General features: G+C 32.5%; 1 protein-coding gene across 2 annotated transcripts; it reads left to right on the top strand.

Annotated features, from left to right (window-relative positions):
- Positions 1-12,882: 12,882 nt before the first annotated feature.
- Positions 12,883-23,336, top strand: LOC107945434 (protease Do-like 10, mitochondrial). Of its 2 annotated transcripts, XM_016879439.2 has the most exons (8): positions 12,883-13,461; positions 13,573-13,818; positions 17,522-17,717; positions 18,547-18,806; positions 19,219-19,346; positions 20,873-21,076; positions 21,900-21,950; positions 22,935-23,336. In XM_016879439.2, the coding sequence occupies exons 1-8, from the start codon at positions 13,128-13,130 to the stop codon at positions 23,169-23,171; spliced, it is 1,656 nt and encodes a 551-aa protein (XP_016734928.1). In that variant the 5' UTR covers positions 12,883-13,127; the 3' UTR covers positions 23,172-23,336. The 2 variants fall into 2 exon arrangements, with proteins under 2 accessions (XP_016734928.1, XP_016734929.1); XM_016879440.2 differs by lacking the exon at positions 20,873-21,076 and having other exon boundaries at positions 13,004-13,461.
- The last annotated feature ends 3,348 nt before the right edge of the window (positions 23,337-26,684 follow it).

The following is a 26,684-nucleotide window of genomic DNA, read 5'->3' as shown; positions in this document are numbered from 1 at the left end:
GGCAGTGTGGAAGGCGGCGGAGAAAGACAATCGGTGGGCTGAGATACGGCATTAGCATCATTCTGGATTTCTTGGGGGGTTTTTTTATCGGAATGAGAGGCAATGAAAGGTCTTTTGCGCGTGTTTCTATCTACTTCTATTTTTTTGAAAGAGAAACTAAAGTGATTGTCTTGAACGGGCTATTACTTTATATTAATTATGCCTTTAGTGGGCGTGGCTTTTTCTAGATGGGGCTTTGGGTTTTTCAATTGTGAATGTTTGGTTGTAATACGTTTAATTTTCTTTTCTTACAACATGTTTGGTTTGGTGTATTGGCTATGCCAATACACCCCTAGTCGGTGGGCCCCACCTAATCCCTCTCTATTTAGTCGTTTGGTTCAATGTATTGCTAATACGCGTGTAATCTATTACTTTCTTAATCGGTGAAAACCACCAATTTCTATTCCCCCTCTTTTGCCCAGAATAGGTACCGCTTCAGCAAATGCTCCATGTTTTACTCTCCCCCGATCCCCTTTGTTTCGCTTCTGTTCCTTCTAGCTTCATCCGATTTGCTTCCTTGTTTCTTTGCTTTTCTTTTCTGCCGATTTACCCTCCCAATTTCTTTTCATCCGATTTTCTTTTCTTTTCTTTTCTTTTCAGCCGATTTGCTCCCCCCGTTTCTTTTCTTTTCTTTTTTGGCCGATTTGCTCAGTTTCTGTTGATTTGCGTCATCGGTTAGTTTTCCTAACCCGATAGAATAATATCCGTTTCTCAAGTTTGACTGCTATTTTTGCTTGTAGCATTTTTTATTTTTTATTTTTTTTTAGTTCTGACCTTTTCTTTAGATAAAATTGCTTTTGTGTTTGATACGTGTGATTTTTTTTTTGATAATTAGCTTGGAGAAGAGCTTGGAGATATTTATGATATAGAATTGCTTCGTGTTTTCCTCCAAGGTTTGTCTTGCTACAGACCTGCTTCTTTTTCTGAGTTCATTTGGTTTGATGTTGAGCAATTAGACTATGTATTCCCCTCATTCTAGATTCCATGTTTACATTTCTGATGAGATATTTTATTTGATATCCATTTTGCAATTGCATTATGCTCTTGATGGAACAATTTGGTCTTTTACCTTGAGTTTGCTTTATTGTCATCCCATTATCTTCATATGTAAATATGACCTGCTTTGTATGTTTGAAAACTTGACCCTTTGACTGAGGTCTGGTAAATCCGCAGTTTTTTTTGGATGGAGCATATGGGATTGTCTAAGTTCTAATCCTCAATAATTGATTAGTGACCTAGAAAACTTTAGTTCAAGCAAATATACAATGGAGGGTTGAAGCTTTGTCCTCCTAGGCCTGGTTATTCTATTATAAGTTCTGGTTTCATTTTTGTCTGTTTCCTTTAACAAGTTGGCAACTCATGGACAAGATAAAAGGGAAACTGGGCGAAATTCGCAATATAACCAGTGTAGACAAATAGTTTTGATCATATAGCTACCTATTATACAAATTATTTGAATGAAAATTTTATAATTTTCAAAGAAGCATACTAAACAGATTAGCTTTGTTTTACACTTTTAAAGAATATTGTCAACTTTGCTACGGTCACAGCGTGTGGGTAAAGACCATTATATTGAATCTGCATTTCTAACTAGTTTCCTCAGACACACTAGATTTGCTGGAATGGATTATTAATGATAAAAAACTTTACAGGTTGCCGTAAGCTTGTGGGTTACTGCTGTTATTGGAAGTCGGTGCAACTTTTTGACTGTTTCGTACATTGGTAAGAAATTTTATTAAATTATCTTGCATTAATAGCATGGTAGTTCCATAGAAGAGGAAAAAAAGCATGGTAATACTCTAATGTTTGGTTGTCTGCTATGTTACTCGGACTTGGGTGTGAGTGGTAGATTTGGGTATGTATCTAACACAGATATGTTCAATTCTTTCTTATTCCATATATTTGGAGGGTCCTTGGAGGGGGTATATCCTCGTACCCTTGTCCAAAAATGTGCTGGACACGGGTGGTTCAAGAAAAACGAAAAGTCAGAACAACATAGGTTGTCTGTACCATACTGTCTTATGCCGAAAATATTCTATTTATGGAACCCACCTTTGGTTCATTAGTCCAATAAATTTAGTATTGCTCAATGCCTGCGAAATGATTATCTAGTTGCATTTACTTATTTATCTTGGTTGACTTGAGCATAGCCATGTTTGTTAGCTTTATGCATTGAACAAACACTTGCCCTTTCTCTTTTTGCATTCGAAATTTTTACCTAAGATAATTGTTGCCTCACGGACATAGGCTATGGCCCCCAACTAAACAAGTAAACCCATTGTAAAAATGATTTTGTTCTGTCAAGTTGGAACCGAGGTTTCCAAGATTTATCAAGTGTAATTGGTGACTGATTTTTCCAAAGTGGGAATCTGGCATTGAACTTTTATTTATTTCAGTCAAGTAATTGGGTGGATTTACCATTAAAGGGACAGCTAGAATAAATTGAACATGGTGTAAGCATCAGTCGGTTTCACGACCAGAGATATATGAACTATGTATAAGCATGTTGAAGTTCGGTGTTAAACATTCTATTTGCTAATTTTTGGAACTTGGCTTGTTCTCTATTTTAGCTAATTGGATTCTTGTTGCTTGCATAAATTGTTATTTGCTATTTTTGAATTAGGGGATGTTGAGTCAGTTTTAAAATTACACTATTTGATCTGCACTAACTCCTAGGTGATAAAGGAAGTTGAAATTTAAACTTATGCTTTGTGCCTCTATGCACTTATTCTGTGGTGGTTATATAGACTTCTTAACAAAATGGCAATTATTGTGGTGTTTTTAAAGTCCCAAAATGGCAATTAGCCTAATTGCAATTATACTATGTAAACCTAGAATCTAATTTTAAAAAAGAAAAATAAACATGCAAGTTTCTTAACAAAAATATGATAAGCCGACAATTGTAGAAACCCCTTATATCATAGGCTTAGTATGATTTGATTTTCCTAAAGGAAGTAATAATTCCTCGTTGCAACTACTTAAATCATTATATCATATAGATTGGGATAAGAGTATGATTTCAAGAGCATGTGTTTTGAACATAGGCCATGATAATACAAAGGAAAAAGTCAGGCATTAAGATCAAACAAGTAATTAATTTCATCAAAGAGCATTCAAAAAAAGCATTCAAATTGGCTTTCAAAAAAATTGTAAAAGCATTCGAGAAAACTTGTAAAAGCAAGTAATTAATTTCATTAAAATACCTTTCCATTAATTAATTTTCATGCCCTTCATGATGTTTTAGGGTGAAAGAGTTTGTAATCTATTTCTAAAGCTAATTTATCATTATATTTTTCTTTATATGACATTTCACCGACCAAAGTAAGCTAATTGACTGATATATATATCTAAATCTAGATCAAAATAAATCATATATAATAAAACTAAATTAAAATAAGACCTAAATGAATGAAAGTAAAAAAAAATAATGTTGCTTAGAAAATCTTTTCACATTTGAACCTACCATGTGAAGAAAATCTAATTAAACTTGGGTCTCCAAATTCATATTTATTGGACCCTTTTTTACTATTTCTAAGGAAAATTATATATAAATTTGTTTTCAAAGTGGTCAATAATGTGAAATCAGTAAATAGCAATTCCTTCAATAATTATAAACCTTAATTATTTTAATCAATAATTAAAATAAGGACTTTAATATTTTATTATTAAATTAAATCCTCATTCTTTATTTTATTTGTTTTAAAATTAGAAAAACCTTAATTAAACTAATCATAAATAAATATTTATTAATCAATGTTCAAACTTTGAACATGCTTTATTAAACTAATCAATGTTAAAACTTTGAACATGCTTTAATGAACTAATCAATATATTTATACGAAATTAAATATTATAAAATTTTTAAAACTTGAATTATACATATACCAACAATTAATTTTAGGTCAATTATACATACACCAACAATTAATTTTAGGTCAATTATACATGCTTTATAATTTCTTTATTGTTTGGGTGATTGATAAAGAAATGAAATTAAAGTTGCAACGATATCATTTAGTAGATACTTTTTTACTTCGTGTGTTCTAAATTTGTATTGTTTATTTTTATTTGATAATGTGTAATTGCAACTTCAATTTATTGATAGTGTATTCCAATTTTAATATGTTGCAGTTATGGCTCGTCTGCCTTTAATTGCACAAAGTGTGAGGCGTAAAAGAATTGGTATTGCTGTGACAATATGGTTGGAAATCTGTAGAATTGTGATTTGGTTCTTATTTAGAATGGGTGCCAGCCTTAGCCTACATAGACCAAGGATTAGGTCCTATACCTTAGATTTTTATGCAAAACGGGATTATGTGAAAAGGCTTGTATATGCTAGTGATGAGACCTGTATTGAACAAGTTAGGATGAATAGAACTGCCTTTTTTAAACTATGTGAGATGTTAGAATCGATAGGGGGATTGAAGTCGTCAAGGTTCATGCTTGTTAATGAGCAAGTAGCAATGTTTTTACATATCATCTCCCATCACCTGAAAAATCGAGTTATCAAGCATCACTTTAGAAGGTTTGGGGAAACTATTAGCAGAGCATTTCATAGTGTTTTAAATGCTGTCATACGCTTAAAAGATGTCTTATTTAAAAAGCCAGAGCCAATTACAGCTGATTCTTCTGACACAAGGTGGAAATGGTTTAAGGTATTAGACTGAGTTTTATATATAGCTTGTACAACATTTAGTTGACTTAGATTTAAATTAGTATTCTAACTCAAGGTTTTATATCATGTGATATAGAATTGCTTAGGTGCTCTTGATGGAACCCACATCAAGATTAGGGTGCCAACAGTTGATAAACCTAGATATCGAACCCGAAAAGGTGACATAGCAACAAATATGCTAGGTGTTTGTACACCTGAGATGCAATTTGTTTATGTTCTTCTTGGTTGGGAAGGTTCAGTTGCCGATGGACGGGTGCTTCGAGATGCCATTAGTAGAAGACATGGACTAAAAGTTCCTCATAGTAAAGTGTATAGTTAGAGGAATTTGAATTATTCATTAAGATCAAACTTTGTGTGCTGAATTAATCATTTATTAAAAAATTTATTTTATAGGTTGTTATTATCTAGTTGATGCTGGATAAACAAATTAACATATTATAAACTAACATTATTTACTGTTTTTAATATCATGATTCTGGAATCCGAGATGCAGCCTTGGTTTCTTGCATGGTAGATTTGCACAATGTAGGAACATTTAATGCTGATACCGCGTTCAAGGCCGGTTATTTGAACGAGCTAGAAAAAATGCTAGAAAAGGCTTTACCAAGAGCAATGTTGAAGGCGAAGCCAAATATTGAATCTCGGATTAGGTGCCTAAAAAGGGAATGGTCAGTCGTCTACGACATGCTTAATGGCCAAAACAACAGCGGTTTTGGTTGGGACGAGCATAGGCAGCTTGTTGTTGCTGAAGATGCAGTTTGGGAATCCTATGTAAAGGTAAAATATATTTCAAGTATTTATTTGTTTTTTTACAAAACTTATAACTAATATGATTTCCTCATTTTTTTTAGAGTCACAAAGAAGCCTCTCAGTTCAGACATCGTTCTTTCCCTTACTACAACCAGCTTACTGCCATATATGCAAGAGATCGGGCGACTGGGAAAGACGCTCAAACAGCTGCTGATGTTCTTGAAAAAATACATGCTGAGGATGAACGTACTACAGATATGAATGAAGAGAGAAACACATTCTGTGACTGCGAAGCTGACGTCTCTTTAGACGACATGGATGTTTCTAGTACAGATCCGCGAGGAGATAGAGACCAAGGGGGTTCCTCATCTTCAAACAAGAGAAAGAAGAAATTTGATGCTCGTGATAATGTGTATTCTTCATTTGATGAGGCTGCCACTTTGTTGGGGGAAAAAATCCAGGCCTCCGAGGTGGTAGTTCAGTAGAAGTCAAAAGAACATCAAAAGATGGAAGAGAAAGCTTCAAATTTATATTCAGCCTTATGGTCAATTGAAGGTTTAACCAACGATCAGCGGTATGATGCTTTGAGTAAAATTCCCGATCATCCAACTCAAATGATCGTTTTCTTTAGTTTACCTTCTGTTGCCCGATTGGAATGGGTCAGAAGATTTCTTTCTCACCATTAAATATCAATGTTCAAACTTTTTGATGTTGTAAAACTATATAACATATGGATTATGATGTACAATTTCATTTTCATCTAACCTTTTCTTAATATAAGTTAATTATGTTTATGCAGAATATAATTCTCAAGTTATATATTGATTTTAGTAAATCCATATAAGAACATTTTATTATTAAGAATTTTATGAAATTATATATCACTATTAAATTTTATTTAATATTAATTATTTTAAATTGTATAAATTCATATAAGAAAATTTATTATCAAGAATTTTATGAAATTTAATATTAATTATTAAATTATATGTAATAATTATTATTTTAAATTATACAAATTCATAAAATATAATTTATTAGTTATAATTATTTTAAATTTTATTAAATCATATATTTTAATTAAAATATATTTAATATTAATTATTTCAAATTTTCATTTATAATATCATATATTATGATTTGAGTAAATTCATATAAGAATATTAATTATTAAGAATTTTATTAAATTATATATTTTAATTATAATATATTTAATAATAATTATGTTAATTTATATTTTACAGTATCATATATTATGATTTGAGTAAATTCATATAAAAATATTAATTATTAAGAATTTTATTAAATTATATATTTTAATTATAATATATTTAATAATAATTATGTTTAAATATGATTAAATTATTTATTATTGATATTAATAATCTTATTAAAATTTAAATAACAATAACAATAATAATTTACCAAAACAAATTTCTGCTAATTATTAAGAATTTTATTAAATTATATATTTTAATTAAAATATATTTAATAATAATTATGTTTAAATATGATTAAAATATTTATTATTGATAATAATAATCTTATTAAAATTTAAATAACAATAACAATAATCATTTACCAAAACAAATTTATGCTAAGGGTATTCTAGTCATTTTAGTTTTTTCCATTATGCTATTACACCTCTATTCCATTCAACCAAACATAAGATTACTATTACGCCTCTATTCCATTACATTCAACCAAACAGTTGATTTGCTATTACACCTCTAATCCAATACACCTCTAATCCAATACACATCTAATTCAATACAGCGAACCAAACGCACCCTTAATGAATAAAAGTGTGGCCCAGCTTATTTATCAAAAAGAAAGAGAAATTATTTTAGCGGCGGTGATTAAATTAATAAATTTTTAAAATGATCAAATAAAAATGACACTATTTTAAGGTGGCTTTTGATATAGTTTACCTTAAAAATATTTAATTTCAACAAGTGAGATAAAATTACAAGTATTAATAATATAAGTGGTTAATTATTTAATAACATATATTTTTAATATATTATTTATTCATCAATTAGGTAGCACGTGAGAATTTGAATTTAAATTTCAAAATTTTAGCTTTAAAAATTATGGTTTATGATTTCATTATTCTAAATTTTTGTTTGAGAACTAAAATATTTAAAATTCAAGATTTGAAATAATCCAAATTCATTATTAGGATAATTCAAATTCAAATTTAGGTTTCAATTAATTTTAAGCCTTAACAACATTTTTTTAAGTTTAACTATTTAGGAGAATTTTAAATATTGTCGTTTGAATTGGACTAGATCAGTTGATTGGACCAAGAATTGGCTAGAGTATTGATCTGGAGAAAGGCATTAGACTAGTTGACTCGGGAATTAGTACGGGTCAGTTGATTGGGCGATAAAACCGATTGAGCTAATTTTTAAAATTTTTACTTTTATGAATTTTTTAGGTTTAATACAAAATTTGGTACTTGAGTTTGACAATTTTTTTTCTAATGTGGTATTTGTGTTATTTTTTAGTCCAATTTGGTATCTATATTTGACAAAAGTCATATATTTTATGTAATAGCCCGATTTTTAATAGTTTTGGGACCACAAATTTTCATCGTATCGACTCGTAAATATTATTTTTAGAATATTTATAGAGTCAATATAGTCATAGTAAAATTTGGTTTAAAATATTAATGTTTAGATAGTTAATTAAAGAAAAAGAACTAAACTGAAAAATGTGCAAAACTTTTTAATTAATGCATTTAGGTGATTAAATGGGTTAATTAATAATTAAGGAAGGCCTTAAGTGATAATTAAACCCTAGTTATATTTTGGATGTCAATTAGAAAGAAAAAAGTGATAGAAAAATGGCATGTTTAATAGCAAAATGGTAAATAAGTTAAAATTAATTAAAACAAATTGAAACATTAAATCATTTCTCTTCTTTCTTCTTCAACTCTTGGCTGAAACCACCATTTTTTACCTAGGAAGTTTCGATTGCTTCTTGTCTTTGCATGGTATTTAATTTTACTCGTTTTCTTGTAATTTTTATGTTTTTAAGATCATTGCAACTAGGTCCAGCTAGCCCATACCTTCGTTTTTTTATTCTGTTAAAATTTTTTGAAGTTTCCATTGATGAATATTGAATTTTTTTGATGAATATCATGTATTTGGAATTTTGATTATGTTATTTGATGATTTTGTAAAGTGATTTTTGTTAAATTTCGATTTTAGGATTAAATTGTAAAAATATCAAAATATTAGGGTTTGATAGTAAATTTGATATTTATTAGGGGCTTTTGAGGGCCTATTATATTTGTATAAATATTTATTTGAGAAAAAATGGTCAATTTGATGAATTTAGGGTTAAAGGACTAAATTATAAAAATTATAAATATTTGGGGTAATTGTGTAATTTTTGAAAATGAAAAGGTATTAATTTTAAAATGGATTGGAAATGAAATATATGCTGATAAATAAAGAATTTTACATTTTAGATCAAGATCCCGTAGATACTCAAGGAAAAGGAAAAATTATAGAATAGTCCCTACACTTCTGCAACTTCTACAATTTGGTCCAGGTAAGTTCATACGGTTTAAAATTTAATATCAAAAGAAATTAATGAGTAGTCTAATGTGTTACTATTTATATAATTATTCTTAATTGTTGATGATGAATGGTAATTTGAGGTTTAATATTGAACTTGATCCTCGGCTTGATTTAAACGCGAGATAGAGTACAGTTGGGATTTGATGCGTTATGGTGGTTTGGATTGGAGATGGTATTGGAGGATATATTTTTATATTGCCCAAGTAAACCGAGGTTCAGCATTTGTTGCGAACTATCGTGTTATACTCTATATTTGGTGTGTTGGTTGGATTAGCTCTTATGAGCATTGGTGTGATGGATGGATTGGCTCGAGTGAGCATCTGGTATGTTTGGTTGGACTAATGATGTACTTCTATTCGTAAGTTGTTCTTTGAGTTGAAAATCTCGGTAAGTTAACTTGTTGGGTAACTATGATGAATTTTCCATATATACTTGGGATTTGAATTGATTAATTATTAATTACCATTTGGGATTGTGGATGATAGGAAACTTTCAGGGTTGTTATATTACTTTTTAAATTATTGTATTTATTTCGGTAAGATTTATCGATTTAATACGTCGAACTTTGTTCTTGTAGATACTCGGAAGGTTGGACGATCGGATCAGCACTCAAGTCACACTATCCAACTTAAATCGGTAGCTTTTGAACATTTACTTCATATTATATGGCATGTGATAGGTTGAATGATGATACAAATGTTTGGATTTGTAATTAGCTAAGTATGAATTTGGTTGTACAAGTTGCTTTGGTTGATCTTCTTTTGGTACTTTTGTTATTTTATTAATATTTGTTAGTATATCCATTTGATACTTGTTGGAATGGATAAAAGTGCATGTGATGTATTGGTTGTTAAGTAGTTAAGGTATGGTATGTTTGAGTTGGTGATTATATGTGATATCTTGAATGAATTAATAGGTTAAATTGATGTTATGTTTTGATATAAATATATATACTTGTGGTACCAATGAGGGTACATTGGTTAGGCACTGAATTAGGTTGATTTTGGTATGTTTTTTGCATGATTAAAGTCAATTTGGATAGGTATTTTTATTGGTAAATGGTTTGCTTAGGTTCCAAGTAAGTTTGAAATGGTAAACTTGTTGATTAAGGTACTTTTTAGGTCCACACGGCTTGAGACACGGGTGTGTGTCTCAACCATGTGTGACACATAACCATGCGACACGGCCATGTGTCCCTTATATAGGTTCAAGACATGCAATCAGGTTGTTACACGGCCTGGAACACGGGCGTATGGCTTGGCCATGTGACCCAAGTTAGTAAGTTACACGGGCATGGACACGGGCTGGGACATAGCCGTGTGTCCCTAATTTGAATGTCCACACGGCCTGAGACACGGGCGTGTGTCTCAGCCGTGTGAGTCACATGGCCTGGCCACAAGGCCGTGTGACCCCCCCTACAGTTCAAAATTTTCAACTTTTTCCTAAAATTTCTAAATGTTTCCGATTTAGTCCCGAATTATTTTCAAAGTGTTTTTAGGGCCTCGAAGGCTCGATTAAGGGACATTATGAATGTATTGGAATGTAATTAGATTATGTTTGCATTGATGTATGAATTGAATGATTTACTATTCTGTTAGTCTGATAATGCTCCGTAACTCTGTTCTAGTGACGAATATAGTATTAATTTTTTAGTGTTTATTTCGAGTTTTAGACTTGATTTGATAAAAAGTCATAATTATCTATAATATTGGATCAATCCTAAAACCCAAATTAAATCACATCTATGAAACTATATTTGACAAATTAAATGTAAAATTAAACAAATTCACAATTAATACTAAAATTATTCTTTAAAAAATCATGAAAAATACAAAGGTAATAACATTAACAATGAACTTTCATCAAATCAACCCTAAAACTCAAATTAAATATTGAAAAGATAACACTATTACCTTTGAGTACTAAAATATATAACTTTGATCAATTTTAGGTACCAAATTGGATAAAAAAAAACATAGGCATCATATTAGAAAAAGTGTCAAATTCAAGTATCAAATGATATATCAAGCCAATTTTTAATGATTTATTTAATAGAATTAGATGGGCCAGTCGAATCGACCGTACCAATAAAACTGATCGAATCAGTTGGACAAGTAAATTGGTGGCCTAATCAATTCGACCACCAGTTCGGTTATAAGAAAGCTTTAATTTTGAATGAAAAAAAATACAAATTTTCACTTTGTTACGAACAATTTAGGATAAGATTAATTGTTTATGTATATTCTTTCAAATAGGTCTTTTCTTTTGAGTTACGCATTGGTCAACAAAACGTAACTTTCTATTTTTATAAAATTTTTAGGTTAAAATATTAAAAAGAACTCTCAACTTTGTATTATTTATACAAGTCATTTATACTTTTTTTATACATGGATAAAATCATATAATTTGATTTGTACTTAAATAAGTGGGCTTATTTAGGTATGAATTAAAAATCAGGGGTTTATAATTTAAAATTGTGAAAATTATAGTAAGAATGGAATTTTTGAATATTTATACTGTATTAAATTAAAAACATGAAGCTTCGTCACTATTTTCAAAACCAGACTAAACTAGCTAGTCAGATTGATTGCACTGGGCATAAGTGAACTTAAGTATAAATTAAAAGTCAAAGGGTTTAAAATTAAAATTGTGGAAATTATGGCATAAATAAAAATTTTGAATATCTACACGATATTAAATTAAATGCATGAAGCTTCGTCACTATTTTTAGAATCGAACTGGCCGATCAGACTAATTGGATCGAAAATCGACTGAGATACTAGTTCAAAATAAGGGGTTAGATTGGTTGACTTGTAAATCAATTGAATCGGATAAAACGATTTTACCTATTTTTAAATATTAATAATTTATTCAATCGAACCACTCAGATTGATTGAACTGAGAATCAATGATCTGATCAGTTCATTTATCGATCCAATTATGAAAATATTAAACTTTATTCATGATATGTTATAAATAAAATTAATTATTTACTATTTGTGTTTCGAAGAAAGTACGGAAAACAACAAACAAACCTTCTCATGTTTTTTTAATCGACTTTGAATTTAAAATAATTTCAAAATTTAACAAATTCAACTTAAATTTACCTAAAGTCAAATACAACTTTTATTAATTTATTATCATTTAAAATTTCTAATCCAAATTCAAAATTTTCTAGCTATCCATTAGAGGTGTGCATGGGTCGGGTCGGGTTCAGGCTGGGCTCAACTATAAATTTAGGTCCGTTTGCTAGGCTCGGGCCCTTTCCGAAAAATGAGCCTAAAATTTTACCTAATCCCGACCTGAATAAAAATGTTAAAACTTGAGCCCGACCTGGCTTGCTCATACTAATTTTTATATTATTTTTATATAATTTTAATATATATAATATATCAAAAATACTAAAAACATCAAAATAAATATTTCCCAGCAAATTCAAAATAAATTTTAAAAAAGATGTATACTTAAATAATACCAAGATAGATGTAACTTAACAAGCAAATGCCTCTAAAATAATAACAAAGTTAACAAATATTTTTAAAATAATAACAAAATTAACAATAAAATAAGTTTTATACAATATCTAAATAATAACAATAAAATAATAGCAACATAATAGTAAAATGATAGCAAAATAGGGAGAAAGCAATAATAAAATAATATTAAAAACAATTTTTTTGTCATTTAGTAAATTCGAGTCGGGCCGGGCCAAAAATACATTACCCAAGGCTCGGCTCATTTTTTAAACGAGTCTTATTTTTTTCATCCAAACTTATTTTTTAAACCTATATTTTTATTTAAATTCTCTCATATTTCGAGCACACCTTCAGATCGAACAAGATAACTCGACCCGTGAACAGAACTACTATCCACACCGAGCATAATCTAACCCGCAAACCCTACTTTTTGTTTAAATTGTACCTGCATTGCAGCAGCAATCACTTAAATTCCCTTCATATATATATAAATAGTTGGTATGAACAAACCCCTCCGTAGTTGTGTATTTGTTGTATTAATCTTGTAGTCATTCATTCGTCTTTACCATCTCGGCCTCCTTCACAAGCCCCAATAGGATGTTAAGTTGTTCAATCCGCACATTGCGGAGGCTAAAATGTTGTTGTAATAAGCGCTGGTCGTCCTTGTTCTTGGCAAAAGGTTATTGTTTCAGTAAACCCAAAGTTGTTCCTTCATTTTGCAACACTGACATCAAATTTAGTAGATTTTATGTCGGGGAGCGACAGAGTAGCCTCCGGCAATGGCGAAGACGCTCTCTGTATACCGTAACTGACACTTATGAGGCAATAGAGTTGGCTCTTGACTCAGTGATCAAGATCTTCACTGTTAGCAGTAGCCCTAACTATTTCCTTCCATGGCAGAATAAGTCGCAACGCGAAACCATGGGTTCAGGTCCTTTTCTATTTCAATCTTGTGCACCAAATTGATGACAGCAATGCCAATCATTCTGGATTTTCTGATTTGAGCTTTGCTTTACCAGTTTAATTGTTACTTTAATTGTAGGATTCGTTATTCCGGGAAAAAAGATTCTCACAAACGCTCATGTTGTGGCTGATCATACATTTGTCCTTGTTAGAAAGCATGGCTCCCCCACTAAATATAGAGCTGAGGTTCAAGCTGTGGGCCATGAATGTGACTTAGCCATTCTTGTTGTTGAAAGCCCAGAGTTTTGGGAGGGTATGAATTTCTTGGAGCTTGGAGACATCCCATTTCTGCAGGAAGCTGTTGCTGTTGTTGGATATCCTCAAGGTGATCAAATCCACCCAATTTGATTTCATTTTCTGCTTTTCCTTTCTTGTTTGAGTTACATGAAGCTACAATGGTTCTTTCCATTTCTCAGAAAGAACCATCAAATTGATAGGTGAATTCAATTCTAAATGTGTTTCTTGAGAACTAGAGTGATCATTGCTATTGTCAACAAAGTAAAACATCTTGGCTTTGTTACTTGAACTTGGGAGTGAGTGTTGGATATGTGTCCTACATGGGTATATTCATTCTTTAACGAGTCTTTTAATGTATTTGGAGGGTTATATCCTCATGCCTATGTTTGGTTATACATAAGAGATGGGTACTTAAAGAAAAAGGAAGAGTTGGAGCAACATAGCATCTGGGCAAATACCAAAGACACATTAGCCTTCTATCGACCATATATGACTTTTGAATACTTACTATTTGTTAGACTTTCAGTGCAAGCCGCATTCCTCTAATTTTAAGTATCACTAAATTAAATCTCTTTTTTGTTACTAGAAAAGACCTATTAAAGAAATTGTTGATAAGGTATTAGACTTTGAAGGTTTCCTTGTGGGCGAATGTTATGGTCTCAAGTTTGGGATCAAGTCACCAGACAATTAATGAGAAATCAAATTTGAAGGAAAGGTCTTGCCTTATTCTTATTCCTAGTTTTGCTTATGGTGATGTGAACTCTAAGGGAGTTGCTTATCTTGAAACTCTAACAAGTAGGCTACTTAATTTATTCAACATTCAATTTGTCTTATTCATGAATAATTTCACTATTTATGTAGGGGTTTACGAATTAGGTAATGGATGTAAAGCCTTGATTTGATAGTATACTAGTAAACTCTTAATTAAACTAATATGGGAACTTTTAGGTAATAAAATTAAGTCCCACAAAATTAGAATCACAATTAGAATTAAATCAAATTCAAAGCCACATGTCAGTAACTTTACTTCCTTCTTGGAGAAAAAGCTTGTCCTCAAGCTTAGAATTAGGGAAGGCAGTTTTGAAGTGAAGAACATCTTCCCAAGTTGCATCATCAGCAAATAATCCAGTTGAAAAAGGGAAATAGAAGGTCAAGACCTGGATCAGAAAAACTAGAGGTTGGGTCCACTGGCGAAGAGATTGGTAGATGATTTGTTTCTGGAAGTTTTTTTATTGAGAATAAACATGAATTATAGGTGGCCGACTGGATGGTGGAGCAAGTGCATTTACATTTGGAGAATTAATTGACTGTACACACCAAAATGTCATCTTCCTCTTGTGAGCTATTAGAATCATATGAGAAAAAAGCAGAATTTTCAAGGAAAGTGACATCATTAGACACTAAATACTGTTTAAGATCTACAGAATAACACCTATAACCCTTTTGAAGACAATAGTACCCAAGAAAGACACGCTTAAGAGATTTTGGATCTAATTTTGTTACTCGTGGACGAACATTATGAACAAAACAAGTATTTTCAAATATCTTAAGGTTCAATAGGAAACAATAATTTAGATGGAAAGAGAACATTGTAAAGAATATCACCATTAAGAAATGAAGAGGGCTTATGATTTATTAAAAAACAAGTTGTGGAGACATCTGCCCAAAAACATTTTGGAACTTTCATTTGAAAAGGAGAGCTCTATCAACTTCAAGACATCTATGTTTACGTTCAGTAGCCTCATTTTGAGGAGTACCAATACATGAATATTGATGAATTCCATTTTTAACCATATAATCTTTAAACAAATCAGAAAAATCTTCTTTTGCATCATTACTTCGTAATGTACGAATTGGAAAATCGAATTGAGTTTTTATTTCAACAACAAAAAATCCAAACCCAACCATAGAAGAAATAGGACAAGGACCCCAAACATTAGAATGAACTAACTCAAAAGGGGACTTAGCTCGTTTATTAACTCCAGAAACTAAAGGATGACGATGTTTGACAAGCTAAACATTTAAATTAAGGACACAATTCTTCAAAGACTATAAGGTAGGATGACCCAACAAACAATGCATCACTAAAGGAGTTAACATGCTAGAACAAGCAATGGATCTCGATACCTTTGTATCAAGAACATAAAGACCTTCAACTTCATAACCTCTACCAATAAATTGCTTTGTCGTAAGATCTTGAAAAAGATAATGATTAGGAAAAATGAGACAATAATTTAGGGCACTTGTTTGTTTACTAAAAGAGATTAGAGTAAATGAAATATTAGGCAAACATTAAGACTAAGTTTAAGGGACGGGATGAGGTCAGACAATTCTAGACCTAAGAACACAAGAAGTTGATTCATCGACTGAAGTAATTTTAGATAAGGTCATTTGAGATTGGAAGGTAGAAAAGAGGTATGAATTACTTGTCATAGTGAGAGGGTATGTCGACTTAGAAAATCTTTGGGTTGAAGAAGAGTAATTGTGATCACACAGTGTTTTATAAACACTTCGAGGGAGGTATTATTTTATTAGTGGTTTATGTTGATTACATTGTTATTACTTGGAGTGCTGTTTGCATGTATTTTGGCTCTAAAGCTTTTTCTTCACACTCAATTTTAGATGGTGCTCAATGCACCCCCATGTGCCGACGCGTGTGGAAGGGTGAAAACTTGTAAATCGAGCCAAAATTCCTCTGATACCATGTTATGAAAATAGGAGTCAAGAAACAGTAAGACAAGAAAAAAGAGCTATTTATTCACATACTAGTGTCATGGGGCTAGAACTTTCGTCTCGAGTTCCGTGCGGCCTTAAGTGATCATTTCGATGCAAACACGGATAAGTTAGCCTAACCATCAAACAATTGAGGATTTACAAAGAATTCCTTCATGACATCAAATTATATAGCGGAAGCAACTTAGCCAAAAGAAGTCACAAAAGAATAGAAAACCAAAGAAAACTAGAAAGCTATGCACGAGAGGTGTTTGAGTAAATGCTCTCAATTGTATTACTTTCTCTCAAAGAATATAAGAAACAATGAGGCTCTCTATTTATAGTTGAGTTCCCTCAAAATCGACGGTCTAGATCAAATTATATCGACGGACGAGATTAGTCTGTCCCTTAAATAAAGAGATTTACAATATTATATAATCCATTTACATAATCAAATCTAATATAATCTTACAAGATATTATTCTCCTCAATCTTTTAAGATTAGTTCCCATATTTACTAAAGTAGCCTATCATTCCATATTAGCATCATTGGGCTACCCAGGCTTCAAATGAATAGGCTTCTTCAATAGCTCTTTGAATCGGGCCAACTTTCGTGGGTCAAATGATTTTCATCTAAACGATAGACCTCCATGGAATTCATTTGGTGTGATTGTCACGGGCTTTGAATTGCAGCCCGTGACACTAGGGTATCCTATTTATACAAAGCTACGAGAATTAAATTAAGGAAACAAATCAAAGTAAATAAAATCTATATATAATAAAATCTAAATATATCTCTACTAATATATTATATACAATAGATGCAAAGCCCTAATTTGATAGCATACTAGTATGGAAATTGTAGGAAATAAAATCAGAATTCAATCCCACAAAATAAGAATCACAATTAGAATTAAGTCAGATTCAAACCCCTTATTCTGCTGCCGATTTCTTGTGTCTGACATAGTGCTTGCCCACAAAGGCATCAATAACAGCAAACGATGGGATGTTGAACTTTCTTTTAAGAATTAGTTTGTGTTTTAGTTTTTACATGTCATATTGCCCTTGCCTGAATGCAGGAGGTGACAACATTTCTGTTACTAAAGGGGTTGTTTCTAGAGTTGAACCTACACAGTATGTACATGGTGCTACCCAGCTGATGGCAATACAGATAGATGCAGCTATAAACCCTGGGAATAGTGGGGGCCCCGCAATTATGGGGAACAAAGTTGCTGGTGTAGCTTTCCAAAACCTTTCAGGTTCAGAGAATATTGGGTGAGTTGTGAGTTTGTTTCCTTCATAAACATCATTTTGGTTTCAGGTTATCTATTTTTGATCATTGATTCTTATGGTGATAAAATGTTTTTTTACTTGGGGTTTCTACGAATTTCCACTATATTTAGTGGGGTTTCAGTATTGCATTCTCTTTGTTGTTGCCCCATTTCCCCTCAAATAGCATTGATAGCTATCTTGAGTATCATTTATTAAACCTGATGTAATGCTATCTTGAGTATCATTTGTTAAATCTGATGTAATGCTAAACGATGTACCATTTCACATGTGCGGTTTGTAATTTAAATAGTGCCTGCTTGTTTGCTTATTCCTTCACTATATGAGTCTACCCACTATTAAAAATCTAGTGCCTCGACATGCACCATGCATTTTTAGATCTTAATTGTGGATGAACACAAGCACCAGCAAAAAGAAAAAAGGAATACCAGAAGAAGAATGCATCTTTTTGTTTCTTTCTATTAAAAAAAACCATTTAAGGTTTATTAAATGCTAGACATTTTGGCCATATTTGTTAGAAGGAAGCTTTTAATGGATATTATGTTCAGAACAGTGCCTTGAGAACCAAAGACCATATTGGGATGTTTAAGGAAATATGATATAGTCTAGGATTGAGAATTGTGTTATTAGTTTATATTATCTGAAACTCTAACAACTTGCATAAAAAACAGTTGAAAGCTAAGCTGGACATGTCCAGACTGAACATTATTAAAACTTAAAGTAACTTCTTGTTAGTTCAAAAGCATAAGATTATTCCTTCTGGCCAAGTATATATTTCAATCTTTTTTTATTTTTTTCTTTTCATGATATGCAGCTATATAATTCCTGTTCCTGTTATAAAGCATTTTATAGCTGGTATAGAGGAAAGTGGAAAATACATGGGATTCTGCTCTATGGGTCTCTCATGTCAACCTACAGAAAATGTTCAACTTCGTAACCACTTCAAAATGCAACCTCATATGACCGGTGTACTTGTGAGCAAAATTAATCCTTTGTCTGATGCGTATGGAGTCCTAAAAAAGGATGATATCATCCTTGAATTTGATGGTGTGCCTATAGCAAATGATGGAACCGGTACTTGAATTATAACTGTTCACTCAATTTTTTTCCATCTTAATTTCAAATGAGATTCAACATTTTGCCAATAAACATTTTGCAATCATGCCAATTGCATTTTCTTAATAAAATTTTCCGACCCTTTCTAAGATAACATTTAGACCTTGTTCTCATGGTACTTATTTTTGTTCTGGTAACATGATTACATTTATCCTCAGGCTCTTCAAATAAGGCACCTACCATTGTCACTATAAGGGGAATTTCTATTTTTTGTTTTTAATTTTGTTTTGGTTTCTTGAAAGTGAGATGCTCGAGGATAGAATTTCCCTAATGTTTTTCTTTTGGATAATATACTAGTAAGTGGTAACTTTATTGGTATTCATAATTTTCTGCTGTACTTAATTTGGAGTGGAATTTACATGCATTGCAGTTCCTTTCCGGAACAGGGAACGGATAACATTTGATCATTTGGTGTCTATGAAGAAACCCAATGAAACTGCACTAGTCAAAGTCCTGAGAAATGGTGAAGAGCATGCATTCACCATCACCCTTCAACCTGTGAGTAATTCTTTTAAAGGTTTATTAAATATAGTAATATCCTCAATTTGCATAAACCTTGTTAACCTGGGTTAATGAAAGTTTTAAGGAAACCATGAAGAGCCTGAATTCTTCATATATGCTTCCTGTAATGATTTATTAAATTTGATTATATTTTGCGGTTCTTTTAGGTACAATCTGTGCCTGATTAACATTTTTCTTCTTCATTCTCATTTTGAATAGAAAACGACATTCTCTCCCTTAAATGGCTTTAATACTGTTGTTAAAAGAAAGGAAATAGATTAATTGATGAAGCAGAAAATTGATAGTGGAGTTTTAAGCAAAAATTTAAACTTCTAGACCAGTTTTTATGATTTAAACTGATAATTTAATTGTTGGAATAAATAGGTGTTGTGTTCACCAGCATGGTGAAGATGAGTGGGGATTTGCAAGTAAAGGCGTGTTTATGTAGGAATTAAATTAACTCTGAGAGTTAATTTTAGAAGGGATAGTATCATTATGCTCCTATTATTGAAGAATTAGGATGCTTTGGGCTGATGGCCAAAACTTGGCTATTAAAATGAAACTTGTCTTTTTATAAGAGAGTCCAGTAAAGAAGAGTAGATAAAGGATGAGGAATAGAATAGAAGACACTATGGATGAATAAAAAATCATATTGAACTTTGTTTTGAAGAGATTTTAATTTTCAAACTCCCAATAATCAGCCATCCCCATCATAGTTATAGGCTAATTATTTGCCTGGAAAACATATATTGTAGCTGTTAATTGAGCCCTAATTAGAAGTTAACTGAAGTGAAACACTCTAGCATATCCTCTGCTTCAATGAAATGAGGAATACTCATGTAATTCCCACCATAAATTAAGAAGGAAGTCTTTGCCATCGGGCAAGGTAAAATAGATAATTGTCTTTGTATCTCTAATCAATGTTTTAGTAGGAATTGGCTAGAGTCCTGAGACATATTGAAGACGGTGATAAATCCCTTGCTAGAAGACCAGATAGCAATGGCCATATATAGTTTTTACAACCAAGAAGATTGGAAAGCCATCATGTTCCTCCATATAACTGCTGCAATTAAAAAAAAGACAGAAATTTGTCTGCTACAATTTGTTTTCTCGTTAGTACACCTAAAACCGAAATGTAAATACATATCCTATTGAACGAAGGATCAAACAGCTGCTCATGAACCATGTATAGGAAGTAAGGTGTCTGTATCCATTGCTTGAGGTGAATGCTTAAATTGATTCTGATTCTTGTGCTACAAAAGGTTTCTTGTAAGCACAGGCTTTCAATTACTCAACTTTAAGGTGCTTGTAGATTCTTGCTGCCTTTTGACAATTTTTGGTTTACTTTTTCCAGTGCAGAATCTTATAGTATTTTTAATGCTTCAATTGGTCTTATTACACATGTTTTCTGACTGCTGAAATTATTAATAATATAACTACTTATGTCAGTGCATTGTTTGGTTAGTGGTGAAATTAACCTTGATTTTGAATCATTAGTTTATTAGTTTTCATTGATCTTACAGTTGCAGCCGCTGGTTCCAGTTCATCAATTTGATAAACTTCCTAGTTATTATATTTTTGCTGGTCTGGTTTTTGTTCCACTAACCCAGCCATACCTACACGAGTATGGGGAAGACTGGTATAATACTTCACCTCGTCGGCTCTGCGAACGTGCTCTAAGGGAGCTGCCTAAAAGAGCTGGGGAACAACTTGTAATCTTGTCTCAGGTTTTAACTACAGACTTTTTTGACATCATTAGTGCATGATTGTTTCTGTGAGATGAAAACTTTGTAGTTTGTCAATTTCAGTTACAAGAAAGACCAAGTAAAATTTAGGTCCTAGATGAATCGATATAGATAGAAGCTTTGGTTTGGCAAATGATTTTAACTATCAAATCTTGGATGCTACTGTTCTCATTTTCTTATTATTTTTGGAATAGATTATTCAAGTTCGTTTTCTATGCACATACAGTTTCCTTGTTGAACTCCGTAAGTGGTATTAAAGAATTAACATGTGTACTTTTATTATATTATATTTATTTTTAAACATACCTGAAAGGGTTATGTGGCAACTCTTTCAACTGCATTGTACCGGGGGGGTGGGGTTCCATACCTCCTTTAGATAGATGGTTCCTTGTGCTTCTAATTTAGAGCTAGAACTACTGCAACCATGGAATCCTCTCCTCATTCTTGAAGTTCAGAAACTCCCATCAGTGATTTATGAGATAATTGTCCTATCGTTGAAATTTGGACTACTTTCTTTGCGGCTCTCTCCTACACTCCTATACCCCAAAAAGGGGGAAATTTAATTGAATCACTAGGGTTTAAGGAATTTTATTATTTTATATACGACTAGTACAGCTTTTTAACTCCACCGGTGGTGTAGAATTATGCCATTTGCCCTTTTATTTACCATATTAATTGATGAATTTCTAAAACTTTGCCTAATGGCATGTATCAAGTGTTTAACCTCTCATATACGACTTTAAATACTAAACCAAAGGATTTTCTATGTCCGTTCACCTTCATGACAAACTGTTATATGGTTCAGGTTTTGATGGATGATATCAACGCAGGCTATGAGCGTCTTGCTGAATTACAGGTACTTTCTTATTTTCCTTTGGTTGGATCATCTTTGTTTCTATAGCTGTTTTCTACATCCAATAAACCAGTTATGAAAGTAGAAATGTCAGGAGAGAATTGTACATCTTGCATTCAGCTCAAAGTCAGAATTTATAAAAGTTATACACTGCCTAGAAAGGAAAGAAAATAAAATCTCTCTAAATACCTAAAATTAGCTATTTACAAATCCCTTAAAACCAGTTATTTACAGGCTGTTAACAAAACCAACCAACTAGCTCGAGGAGCCATTGATCATATGAACGTTTCTATTCATCATGAAATGTTACAAATTTGTTTCGAGGAGATAGAGGAGCAACTAGGTTACAGATTTTCTGTCACAAAATGCCATTCATCATATGAATAGGAATAGGACAATAAATGGCAAAATAGTCATCCTCTATGTTAGATTTGGGCACGAGTGTTAGATATAGGCATCCATAACTCATGACATTGAGCGGCTAGGATATTAGGAGTTACATCTGTTTTCAAATGTCAATTTTCAAGGAAGTGAAAAGCATTGAATAAAGTAAAAGAGAACAGGAGAATGATCCTTAGGCTTCAGTTGTAGCGCTCTTTGATTGCATAAAAAAAGTCCTCAAATCAGTTCATTTGCATTTTCAGTCAATTCCGATGACAGACAAATACGATTTGAAACTCAAGACCAGATGTCTGCTTGCATTTATATTAATCGGACTCAAGTGTGTCAGGTTGTGTGTCAAACATGGGTATGCCAGGGTTTTAAAGTTTTCTTCATATATTTGGCCATTGGGTACTCCTTTGAGAAAAATGGAATCAAATCTGTTTATTGATCTGTTTAACTTGGTGGTTGCATTAATGCCATTATGTGTCTGCACTTGAAAACCAGTGTATGTCCAACTGCCGATGTAATTACGTATTCGTTTGCGTATGATGTATGCGTGGTTATTTGTTTTCTGAGAGGTTAAAAAGAAACTGTGGTGGACAGGTCAAGAAAGTCAACGGAATTGAAATAAAAAATTTGAAGCACTTGTGCCAACTTGTGGAAAATTGTAGCAGAGAGAGCTTGAGGATTGATTTGGATGATGATAGGGTAGTTGCATTAAGCTATGAATCGGCCAGAATAGCCACTTCCTGGATTCTTGAACGTCATCGAATACCATCGCGGATGTCCATCGACCTTTTAAGTGAGCAGAACAGTTTGTTAATGGATTCAGCTGAGTAGAGGCTTGACCTTAACTCAATGATCGGTCGATTATCAAATTGAGTTGCTTGCATCAATTTTTGAGTGTAATTCATTTATTGTCGACTCATATAAGTTCAAGAATTTAGTTGCAAAACAATGTAGGTATATTCAATTTCATTACTTATGGAAGAAGCAGTTATGCTAGGGTTGCAATTTTCTTAGGAAGAAATGCAGATGCTCACACTGAAATTTATTCACTGAAACTTTTCCTTGGAAGAAATGCAGAGGCTTTTTTGCCTTAATAATATAAAAAATTAAATGAATTATTGAAATAGGATAGGTTAATACTTACGATAATAGGTAGAATGCACAATAACCAGCCAGTGTTGCCTGATCAACTGACAATACCACTTTACTTCCCCCCAATCATTTCAAAATAATTACTTAATTTTTTTGGTGCTGTGAATGTGTTAAGCGGCACAGGCATGTAATTTTTAAAAATGTTAATATTTTTTCGGGTATACAGGAGTAATTTTTTTTAATGGTGTCGTCATTGTGTCAAGCGATATAGAAATTAAATTTTTTAGTGGTTGAAAAAAATTGAAAATTGAAAAGTTGAAAAAGAACTAGTACTTGTGGTTGATTGGTCACGTTGGCAGCAGCGGCCTGATGGGCTGCCTCCAGTGTGATCTGTTTGTCATAGGTATTGCTTTCGACATGACTGATTTGTCATAAGTATTGGTTTTTTTTGGCTTTTCAGCCTTTTTAGGTATTTTCTTAATAGTTAAAAAATATTTTTTTAACAGTTAAAAAATATTTTTTAACTGGTACCGTCGACGTATTAGGCGACACCATCGGCCACTATATGTACCTCAAACCTGGGTAAAAATCATCAAGTTTTGAAGGTTTTTGTTTTCTGTTAAGTTTTTTTGAGAAGGTTTTTTTAGCAGTTTCAGAGAAGAAAATATGGATAACTAATTATTTGTACCTATTCATTTCGAAGATGTAATTTTAGAAACAATTGTGGGTTGTATATTTGAAACTTGCCAAAAAATAGGAATAAGGTTCAATAAGAATGTGTAAAATTGCTCGACGTTGTGAGAGGAGGATGTTGAAATTATTCTCCAAATTTTGTATTTTGTCAAATCCTATCAAATTTATCAAGATGGAATTTTTAGACGATGAAGACGTAGTGACAATGGTTGCACTATATTGCCTGACTGGGAGGGTGAATCGATTCAGTTATTTGCTGAGTTAGTGGATGAGGAGCTCGTTGAAGATGTGACTCCATTAAGTCAACAATATGAAGTTGAAGGGTGTGTACAAAGGTTCTGAGAGCGTCTAACGATAGGAGGTTGTCTGTGTGTGGGTTTGACATTGATCTTAATGTTGGATGTGCAGAACTAGGGGTGTGTATTCGATCAAGTCGAGTCGAATCGAGTCAAAATTTTGAGTTAGTCGAGTTGACGAATCCTATTTTAGCAATCGAACTAAATTAAATTTTTTTCAAATCGGATCGAGTCGAGTCAAAATATTCTGAGTCAAGTCGAGTCGTGTTAACGAATCCTATTAATTATACTCAATACTACGTTTACATGGATCGATTATTTAATTAGTAGATGAAGTATAATATTATTTAACTACATAAATAATATAATGGTTTTGCCTTTTAACTTAATGAGTAAACATTTATCAAAATGACGTAGTTTTACCTTTTAACTTAATTGTTTTGACTTTTAACTTTAGAAAAGGTAAACATTTATCAAAACGACGTAGTTTTGTATTTTCTTATTCAGATTTTTGGATAACTCGAATTCTGTAATTCATATTCGAGTTAAATTGAAAAACTTAATTTTTTTATTCGAGTTGATCCGAATAACTTGATTAACTCCAATAACTCGAATTTTTTAATTCAAAATTTGAATTTTTATCGAATTTTTTGAATCAAATCGAATTTTGCTTACCCATATGCAGAACAGAGGTATTGACCATTGGTTCTCTTGTGCCAGTTAACGATAGCCTCGAGTAGACTGCAGATCTTAGGTGAGACCTAGAGTGCAGCCAACTAAACACCAAATCTATCGGAATAAAACTTCTACATTTGAGAAAAAATGTGTGACTAACTCAATTGATAAATTCCCTTCTTGTATGCTAACGCTTTAGGATGGCAAGGTTGGTAAAGCTCTCCTTGATTGATGGTAGCATTGCTAGTTGCTTCAAGCTTTTTCTACTGTACGCATATTCCCCGTCTAGTGAGCTGAGAAATAAGGGCTTACTAAAAGCTCAACCATGTAACTTATATTTCACCTGTTTGATCTTCCTGACCAATTCCTCAGGAACCGCGTCAGTGTTTGACCATTTTACAGCTCCACGCATGCAAGGTCTTGCTGGCACTGAGTGCTAAACGCGCTACAACTTTTTCGTTGTTGATGATCGAAACTCTTGAGAGCTTCTCGTTACTTATAAAAATTTTTTACTCGAAATTTGGCCCTATAGAGCTGTTCATTTTATGTCTGTTTAGATCAAGACTTTCAATCTGCATGTCTTCTTTTCACCACAAAATAGGGATGATCAAAATAACCTTTGAAATGAGGACACGGTACCCTAAGATTGAAGAGATCGAATTCTTTCCGGGAAGACACGAAACAAAGATATGAACTGGGTCAAATAGAAAGATCGGAAATTAAAAATTTACCTTTCCATTGTTATTTTTTACATTGAGGTCGGTAACGTTGGTGAATTAGGTTAAGATAGGGGTACAGAAAGAGAGGAATTCGAACCCTCAGTAAACAAAAGCCTACATAGCAGTTCCAATGCTACGCCTTGAACCACTCGGCCATCTCTCCTATATAATCTTATGATTATGACCCAAAAACCGCGAGTGAATAGCGAGTCATTCATATTCTTGCAGTAAAGGCATGAACGATGAAAATGTTTACGCCCCTTCAGTTAGGAACCCGAGTCATGACATTGTCATACACAATAATTCTGGGGCTCACATGTTGAGCATTGATCCCAATGTGGCGCATGCATTCGGGTTCTTTGAGTACACCGGTATAATACTTGTTTAGCGGTTGGCGATAGATCCCAAATCGGAAGAGTTGTTCGTGGGCCAACAATTCGCGACTAAGGATGATTACATATTTTCCATCAAGCGGTTTAACATGAAGGTGTCAATTGACTACAAAGCCACTGACTCTAAACCGACAATATATGTTGGGGAGTGTCGGAGGTTGATAGAAAAGTGCAAGTGGCGGGTACGAGCTACATTTATCCAAAGGTTCCAACAATGGGAGATTCAAAAATATGTTGGGTCTTATACATTCAATTCTACACGTATGACACAAGACCGTCGCAAACTTGATTAAAAAATTATCTATAATTGCATCATGCCACTGATTAAAGATATGCCCACCATTCTTGTATCGGTGCTAATTGCCGAAATGTATGAACAGTTCCAGTATTGAGTGACATATCGAAAGGCATGGTTGGTTAAACAGATGGCCATGAAACAGTTGTACGAAGATTGGGATGCATTGTACAATGAACTTC

The sequence above is a fragment of the Gossypium hirsutum genome, chromosome D12 (assembly GCF_007990345.1).
Source record: "Gossypium hirsutum isolate 1008001.06 chromosome D12, Gossypium_hirsutum_v2.1, whole genome shotgun sequence".
NCBI lineage: Eukaryota > Viridiplantae > Streptophyta > Magnoliopsida > Malvales > Malvaceae > Gossypium > Gossypium hirsutum.
This window is presented reverse-complemented; position numbering and strand designations above follow the sequence as displayed.

Excerpts from the sequence above, each read along its gene's own strand:
- LOC107945434 (XM_016879439.2), top strand. The coding sequence starts at position 13,128 with ATGTTAAGTTGTTCAATCCGCACATTGCGGAGGCTAAAATGTTGTTGT. Across the intron at positions 13,462-13,572 it reads ACGCGAAACCATGGGTTCAG|GATTCGTTATTCCGGGAAAA; the intron begins GTCCTTTTCTAT and ends CTTTAATTGTAG. Across the intron at positions 21,951-22,934 it reads AGCGTCTTGCTGAATTACAG|GTCAAGAAAGTCAACGGAAT; the intron begins GTACTTTCTTAT and ends TGTGGTGGACAG.